Genomic DNA, 9095 nt, shown 5'->3' with positions numbered 1-9095 from the left:
ATTCATACAAGACTTTCTCGAGGTTTAAATATAACACTTCAAGTTTCAGCTCAAATGTAAATTATATTTTGTATCTCTTCGATCAGCTACTCTTGTCAGAGACCGTCTCGCAAAGAGACGACCTCAAAAGAAGAAGTTCACACTTTTATGTTCTCTTCAATTTGTATTAATTGGGCTATTTAGCCCATATATCTCATGGGTCTCTCAGAAAGACTGTCTCTCACAACAATTTGTGCTCCTCGATTGACTTAAATTATTTATGCATTTATACTTGATTGTAGAGGATTTTATGCTTGATTTTTTCCCCAGATAAAGTTCAATTATTTACTCCTTTATAAACGCATGCATTTCGAATACTTCGGTTTTCTTCCCTGCTCTTTCGTTAACAAATGAGTTCGAATGAAAAGCATATAACATTCTTCTTAAAAAAACAAGCAGAAATGCACATCTCATAAATAAAAACAACATTACAGTTTTAACAAGTAGAAATTGTTCTTTGGGCAAAACAACCCAAACATCTAGAAAAACAAAGAGTAACATTAATAATAACTTATCACAACAATTTTTTTTCGATTTTTTTTTTTTTTTTGTGTATGTGGTTGCGAAAGTAGCAGCCATTGCAGGGAATTCAACGGAAGGAATAGATAGAGTCGTTCACACAAAGGATGACGAGAATCTTCAATAAGAGCCTCGTAACCCGAGTACCTATACGATGCATGTTCTCGCTTAACCGGTGTTCTGCATGCCAGCAGCAATACCCTTCATGGTCAAGATAAGGGTGTCCTCGAGGCCAGGAGGATACTCGCTTGTAGGATTAAGCTTCACAAGCTCGGCTGCTAGGCTGTTTGAATCCATTATTTCCTTTGATAAGTGTGGCCTTAGTTTCACATGAAAATTTGGATCACGAATCCGCTTCAGGGTGTATGCTTGGAAGACATTGAGGGTTGTGGTGTAAGGATCACGAAGTCGGAGTATTTGTTTCAAGTAAGGGTCTGCGTCAAGCGGGTCCTTGTGTCCGGCAACCTGTTCAACACAAGTACATATTAGGTTTTCTTGCAGCTGATAGTTTACTTTAACATTAACCTTACTCTTTGAATGTCTCTAGTGGTTTGGTTTGATTAAATCCAATTTTTTCGGGTTAGTTTCAGGATAGAAAAATTAAAGCGGAGTTAGAGGAGAGACGCTGAAGGGGATGAGTTGAAAAGTGAGGAACGGGATGCAAAATGCGGCATTCCTTCCTAGAAAAGGGAAGATTTACCGTCCAAAATTGTCAAATGAACCGACTCAACCAACAGCTTAAGCTAATGGTTGAGGCCCTATCATATGTTATATACTCTAACACGTCCTCTCACACGAGAGCCCTTTGGGCTGCCAGTGTGGATGCAAATTGCTACACATACGCTCATCATACCTAGCGCTAAATATACTACTTTAAATGGGGTGGTTGAGATTCGAACCCGTGACCTCTTATCATGCTGGCGTCTAATACCATGTCAAAGAAACCAACTCAACCAAAAGTTTAAGCTAATAGTTGAGGCCCCATGATATATTTATATACTCTAACAGGAATACTATTTGTAAACCATGTTAGACCCCTTCATAAACCAATCTCAAGATTGTAGAAAGCCTATGATGGTAGATATGTTCTATCAAAACTTCAATTAGATATACAGGGATTAACTAAGCTATTTCGCATTCGTCCTAATAATCCCACATCCATAGCAAAACATGTCACTGACAGTATGAACATTTTTGGAAGAAATTAAAAATGGTTTTGCTCTTGGAAGCAGGATAGGAGCGTTTTTTGTTTTTCGTTTCATAATATAAAGATTTTACTAGTGAAAAGCAAAAGTTTACCTCTAAGAGGAACTTTTCAGTTTCTATGTAACTCTTTCTCAAGTTTTCTCCGAAAGGTTTCAATTCATCTGACACTAGAAGTTTGTCATATAGAGCAGCAATTCCAGGGTCCCCCTTAGCAAAAACCATTTCAAGCAAGTCAATGGTCACTCTGAAGAAAGACCATTTATTGTACATCTCCTTGAGCATTGCTAGATTCCTTATATCCTTTTCAATGACATGCTTAAAGGCTGCTCCACACCCAAGCCACACGGGTAGATGGAACCTGGTTTGTGTCCATGCAAATATCCATGGAATCGCACGAAGAGTTTCAATTCCTCCACCAGGTTTCCGCTTCGCAGGACGGCTTCCGATATTCATGCGTCCATATTCTAACTCTGGTGTTGCCTGCAGTAGAAGTAAATTAAGAAGATTAAACTTAGAGGTAGTTATGTTGCTACAAATATTACATGGTGCTATTCAGGCCCGGTTCTGAGCAACATTTTTTAAGGGAATTGTTTGTAAACCTTTTATTCAGGCCCGGTTTGAGCAACATTTTTTAAGGGAATTGTTTGTAAACCTTTTTTATATTTGAAGAAATATAATGTTACAATAAATTTTGTCTTGAATTACTTTTCTTGATTTGGAAAAATTTTATCTTTTAATATAAAAAAGGACCCATTTGAAACGACATTGTAAAAATAAATAGGGCCTCCAAAATCTTTGCCTTGCCCTTGAAATTATCATTTGCTATGTTGAAAATTGAAATAATGAATATGGAAAGTGAACCACACTAATATAAGAAATCATAATGAACTTAAGGAAATATGTACATAAACAAAATTACTAAGTGTATGAAAACTTACAGAGCGGAAGTACTCAACAAAGCGAGGCTCATGAAGAACAACAGAGCGATATTCCTTGGTGGTAATGACAGCCATCTCGTCCATGAGTGCACGCCATTCTGGTTTAGGAGAGGTTGGTGGATGCATTCCATGCTCAAGTGTAGCAGCTGTGTACCGTTCCAACGTTCTGAAACACAAGTGCTCCTCTCCAAAGGATTGTTCAATTACCTCACCTTGTACTGTGACACGAAGTGACCCGTGAATGGTTTCGGGTGGCTGAGCCAAAAGAGCAAGATGAGTGGGGCCCCCTCCTCTTCCGACAGTCCCTCCTCTCCCATGAAACAGGGTAAGCTTCACACCAAATTCCTTAGCTACTTGTATTAGATCTTCCTGAACTTTGTACAGCTGCCATGCAGCTGAAAGACGACCCGCATCCTTTCCCGAGTCGGAGTATCCAATCATTACTTCTTGCTTCCCGTTAATCCTATTCTTGTACCAGTCAATGGAGAAAAGGCGAGTCATGGAAGCCGCAGCTGACTGCAGATCAGCAAGCTTCTCAAACAAAGGAACAACTCTTAATGGATTCTTAATACCACATTCACGTTGGAGAAGCTCAACAGCTAGAACGTCAGACGGTGCAGTAGCCATGGAGATAATGTATGCACCAAAGCCATCGGATGGGAGTTCAGCGAGTACATGAAACGTTCCCAAAGCATCAGCAACTTCATCGCTCTTAGGGAGATCAGGGCCTAACAAAGGACGTTTTCCCCTCAATTCAGACAAAAGCCACTCTTGTCTCTTCTCCTCTGACCACGATCTGTAAGACCCAATGCCTAAGTGCTTTGTAATGGTATCCATTACTTCAGTGTGCCTATCGGATTCTTGCCTAATATCAAGTTTTACAAGCGAGAGCCCAAAAGTGGAAACTTGTCGCATAAAGTCAAGAAGACTTCCATCAGCAATGGGCTGATCACCACTAGCACAAAGTGATCTGTAGCATAGCTCAAGAGGCTCGAGAAACTAAGACAATTAACAAACAATGAGAAAATGACATTGCTTTCTAATACTGATAATGAATAAGAACATATAGATCGGCTATAACATTGTTGAATAGCTAACCTGGTCAATATGGGTGAAGATTGATTCTTCGGGGACATCAGAGGACCCATTCGACAATAACTGACGAGCATGTTCACGTGTATTATAGAGTTTATCCCTCACGTCACCAAGAATAACCCGATAAGGCTCATTTAGAGGGATTCGTTTCCAGAACTCTGTAAACAGTTTTAAAAGAAAAGAGATGGTATCAATAACTAACGTCATCTCGATCGCTTTTCGCTCAAGTCTAAAGGCAAAAGAGTAGTGCGACTATACAAGGGTATGGAAACATATAAAACAAAGCATATGGCGTGAAATCTTTCTTTGCATTCTTCTATCTTAGCGACAATTAAAGGAAAAAACCGTGGACTTATATCATAAGGCATACCAATATAGTGTTTGGCATCAGACTTTGATTGACTGTGAAGCTCTTGGGCTCGAGCACGTACTTCATCATTGCATCTCCACATGGAAAGCTGTTAATACAGAAATAATAAAAAATTCGGCTACAATATGAGATTATAGATAGACAAAGAATAAATGATTACTTCATACCTCAAACATGAGGTCCGTTATCTGCGAAAAATACATATTAGCAGCCATCATTCTAGCCAATAAGCATACGTCTCTTGTAACTTCAGGTGTTACTCTTGGATTTCCTGTAGTTCATATGGAAAAAACTAAGTTGAAAAATGCAATTTGGACAACACCAACCATGGAACTGACTAAATCACAATTATATTCCCTCGCTCTTCCGTAAGACATATCAAATAGTGAGATCATACCATCTCGATCACCTCCCATCCAAGATGAGAACTGGATGAGGGGAGCATTATAGGGAACACGTTCATTGATCCCTATGTTTTTCAAGGCTGTGTCCAGACGTCTTAGAAATTTTGGAACACCTTTCCAAATTGTCTCGTGGAAGTAGCTCATTCCTGCTCTCATCTCATCCTGTGGAGTTGGCTGAATCCTCCTGATTTCATCCGTACGGAATGCAGCTTGTATCTATATATAAGGAAATGCCTAATTAGACACTAGCAAGATAAAAAAAAAAATTCATATCAAGATTTCAATGTTTTATGGCTTACTAAAACCGTGGTGAAAAAAAATCTAGAATGGACATTGAATTTCAGATAATGTTAACATCTACAAAAGAAAGTAAAAACACTTCCTATCGATTAATCCGTACCTCTCTTTGAAGAGCTTCATCAAGCTCCTGCTTATCATCAGGGGTTATATCTTTAGCGTACAATTGGGACAAACAATCTCTTATCCTGGAAAGAAATACAAAGGAGTTATGTTTCTTTCAAAAAGACACAGCATACAAAAACATGTTTTAAATTTGACAAATGTAAGAGGAAGGGGATTAAGATATACAATGTGTTTATATAATATTTTTGGAGAGAAAAGTTGGACTAATAGGAAGGGGGAAGTGAGATGGAAGAAAAGTAACTCTTGCTTGTTTAGGATGGAAGAGAAAGGAAGGAAAAGAAAGGGAGATGAGAGTTTTCCCTCCAAATCTTTCTAACTTTGGAGAGATTACCTTAACAAAAATTATTCATCTAATCCCTTTCATTTTTTATCCAAAAACGAATCCTTCACCTCTCCAAATCCCTTCCTTTCCTTCCCTCCATTTCTTTCCATCTAAACACACTCATAGAGAAAATTGTCCTGAAGCAAGAAATTGTTCACTAAGTTCATTATACAGAGATTATTATAAAGAAAGTTCATTGTGTAGAGATTGTTGTTAAGAAAAGCTCATGATGAAACTATAAAAATCAATGACTGAGAAACCAATACAACACAAAATGAAATTTGATTCGATACGAGAAACAAAAAAAATGTTGATTTAGTGTTTCAAAAACGTAGGAATCAAATTTTGATCCAATAAAAGTTAAGATAGGGCCATGATGTTGTCCAAATATACTAAATATAAGTATTAAAATATAATCATAACACTAATCATGAATCCAAAGAGAGCAATGCTACATCAAAGGCATGCCATAACAAAGTCTATTATTGAACATAACCACAATCAACGTACCCAATAAAATGCAGAATATAAAAGACTATTTATAAGTCATAAATCATTTAAAGATCGAACCTTCCATGTTTCTGAAGCAAAGATCTACGAACAGATTGAGTAGGATGAGCGGTAAGAACCAAGTCCACTGTTTGGTTTTTCAAGGTAGCAAAGACTTCTTCAGGGGATTTTTTCAAATCCACAAGCCTTCTCAGTGTTTCTTCAATATCCGACTCAGTTACTGCAGAACTCTCATCCGCAAAATCTCCTTTCTTAATTTTTTTGATCCTCCTCCGATAAGCAATCTGAACTTCTTCAGCCAGATTGGCAAGATTAAGCATGTGCGAAAAAGATTTCGCAACCACAATAGAATCCCCAGCATCCAAGCTGGTTATCATGGTTCCCAGCTCCTCCAACTTCTTAGTGTCACGAGTCCTTTCATATTCAGCAGCATGCTCATACAATTCTTGAACCTAGTCCATGCACAAAAACCCTCTTGATTACACATGTATCATACAATTCGTTAGTTAGTTCGCCTTTTGGATTCGCGATTCGCTCAAAATGGTTCAAAAAAGCCTAAAACCGGCCATAATTCGCTTTTTTCGATTCGCAACTCGCAAGGCGATTAGCGAAACACGTGACACTGATCATTAGTCCATGAGTCTTTAAACTATTTAATACACAATACCAAAGCATGATATTCTTCAAGGAAACGAGAATAAAGGACGATTAGTCATCAAGCATCGAGATCATGACACAAGAATCACCATGAATTCTCATAGTAAATCTCTTCATTATCCTTCCCACATAACAAAAGACATCCTATAATTGCAATGTAGGTATATGTAATATAACACTTTAAACTTGAAATCCTTAACACTATAGAGGGTTCATAAATGATAAAACTTAAGTTAAATGATCCTACCTATGTTATTTGGACTATTTCTATTTGATAATCATGGGTTTGCATAGTAGTCAAAGGTTTTTCAATTTGTCCTTGTGATAGGAGTTTGATTCTCACAGTCTATAAGAAAGATCGATTCCCCTCCCCTTTTGTCTGTATGTGATTCTCCTTGCCCCATAATCAAATGATAGTACTTGGACTATATAATTTACCACAGTTAATGACACTTCTGGGATCTCCCAACATGGATATGGACAATTCAGCATTGTATAACTAAGACTCTACCAATAACTCATTTTATATACAAGTTCCTTATTTTAGATAACATAAATTGCTAACAACAATGAATCGACAAGAACAATGCTGCAAAATATGCAAAATCACAGTGCAATTAAACAAAGCAAAGGTTGAACTATTAGAGTATGTGAATGAAGTTAAACACTAACCTACAATGACAAAAAATCGGATAAAGGATTGATAAAATATATTGGGACAGGGAAATTTCATATGCTGACCTTGAAGTTTTGGTTTTTCCATGTGATGGATAAAATATTAGATTTTTGGTTAATTAAGTACTCATTTCAACATGATTACGAAATATGTGGCAAATTAGGGTCATCTCGACGTCTATTTTTTGAAAAAAAGTAATTATGTTGGAAAAAAATACCATAAAGTTAATAAAAACACTTTCTTTATATCTATCATATAGAAAAGTTGGAAGGCTGTGGATTAAAAAAACATTTGTCTTTGTCTACTATGGGTAAAATCTGATAATTCACGGTTACCACGTGAAATTTCCCAAATATACATTATATTCGGTCAAGGATAAGTTCAACCAACATAATCTAATCTGAATACTTATCAGAACCCAAGAAAACTAACACCCAACTCAATACACCCTCCAAAAACATACTCATATGTCATTAACCATGCTCATTTTGCTCTTTTGTTTTGGTCAAAAGTTTATTTTGATTATGTATAGATAAAAGTATATAATATATCTTGGGCTTTAACATAAAGCCCGTGGTTGGAATCTTCCTAACTCCCCAATATGGAGAACGTGGTATATCTACACTTTTCGTCAAAAGTCTGAAGCTTTTGATTAATCTGGTTACTTTCGCATAAATTTATCTTTAATATAAGTATATAACAAAATCAATTCCATAACAAACATCAAAAATGGACAATGTAGCTGGATGGGGAGTTTGTAACTAGCCAAATAAAGCCACAAATACAACTACCATAATAATTTTGCCGATTAATTCATCTTTTAAATTCATAATTCACTTAAAATGACTTTAAATAGCCCAAAATTTAACCATAATACATATATTTTGATTTGAAATTCACAACGACATTAGTGAATTATATAACAACAATAATATTTAACTAAAAAATATCTTTGACTGAAATTAGACCAAATTGAATCCAATTAGTTACATTTTTATAAAAATAATAACAGGGGAAATTTTTTATAAAAAAAAAAAGAAAAAGAAAAAAGAGTGAGAATGTAATACCGTTTCTCTGATTTCGGAACCATGTAAAGACTCAAGAATATCAAGGAAACGATCAAGCAACAAAGCATCATACTCAACAAGCTTATCATCCTCAGAAACTTTCTTTGGAGCAAGTAATCTCAATTGTGCATCAATGGATGTCACTTTCTCCAGCTTCGCAGTAGCCATAATCAAATTTCTTTTTTTCAATTAATTAAGACAATGCCCACAAATTTTGGAGAACTATAAATGAAGATTTTTTTTATTTTTTTATTTTTTTATTTTTTTTAAGAAAGCTATAAATGAAGATTATGGTACTAAATTCTTCTAGAAAAATGAAAAAGGAAAAAGGATAAAAATTCTGGTTTTTTCTAGAAAGTGGAGTGGAGCTTGTGATTGTTATTATAAACGGCAGTCAGGTCATGCAAAAGTCTGGCGACTATTTTAAGCTCCTTACACGAGAAGATGAGTAGATGACTAAATGGTGTCGACTATTTATAGCGGATGAAAAATGCTTAAGAGAAAATCTTTAGCAGAGAATACAAACAAATACTCAATGTGTTTTCTTTAAATGAGTGTTTATTTTGTCATCGGGTCGATTTAAAGTTAGGTGTTTCAAGTCAGTCCACGATTTGATCTTTTGTTCATATTAATTTTTATATAATTTTAAATTCATTTTTAATCGAGTCAAATCAGGTTCGATTATAAAGTCGGTTAATATCGAGTTATCGGATTTATTTTGAATACCTTCACCTTAGAGTCACATGATATATATTTAAATGGATGGAGGGAATCTTAGTAAATATGTTGCCAATGACTACCGTTAAATGTTAACCATAGGTAGTAGTTATACATATTATATTAACGATCTACAAACACCAACCATAACT

General features: G+C 35.8%; 1 protein-coding gene across 1 annotated transcript; it reads right to left on the bottom strand.

The window, feature by feature from the left end:
- Positions 1-416: 416 nt before the first annotated feature.
- Positions 417-8782, bottom strand: LOC130807487 (phosphoenolpyruvate carboxylase). Its single transcript, XM_057672705.1, has 10 exons — positions 8227-8782; positions 5887-6278; positions 4972-5056; positions 4565-4787; positions 4335-4438; positions 4168-4255; positions 3801-3955; positions 2703-3701; positions 1858-2244; positions 417-1023 (listed from the first exon to the last, which is right to left on the bottom strand). Exons 1-10 carry the CDS (start codon positions 8392-8394, stop codon positions 727-729), a joined length of 2898 nt encoding a protein of 965 aa, XP_057528688.1. The 5' UTR covers positions 8395-8782; the 3' UTR covers positions 417-726.
- Positions 8783-9095: the final 313 nt, after the last annotated feature.

This window comes from Amaranthus tricolor, chromosome 1 (assembly GCF_026212465.1).
Source record: "Amaranthus tricolor cultivar Red isolate AtriRed21 chromosome 1, ASM2621246v1, whole genome shotgun sequence".
Lineage (NCBI taxonomy): Eukaryota > Viridiplantae > Streptophyta > Magnoliopsida > Caryophyllales > Amaranthaceae > Amaranthus > Amaranthus tricolor.
The sequence above is the reverse complement of the archived record's forward strand: the minus strand, read 5'-3'. Positions and strand labels throughout refer to the sequence as shown.

Bases quoted from the DNA above. Each gene is read 5' to 3' on its own strand.
- LOC130807487 (XM_057672705.1), bottom strand. From the start codon at position 8,394: ATGGCTACTGCGAAGCTGGAGAAAGTGACATCCATTGATGCACAATTG. The intron at 3,702-3,800 runs GTTAGCTATTCA...TAATTGTCTTAG, and splicing joins TCTTCACCCATATTGACCAG to TTTCTCGAGCCTCTTGAGCT. The intron at 2,245-2,702 runs GTAAGTTTTCAT...CTTCTACTGCAG, and splicing joins TTGTTGAGTACTTCCGCTCT to GCAACACCAGAGTTAGAATA.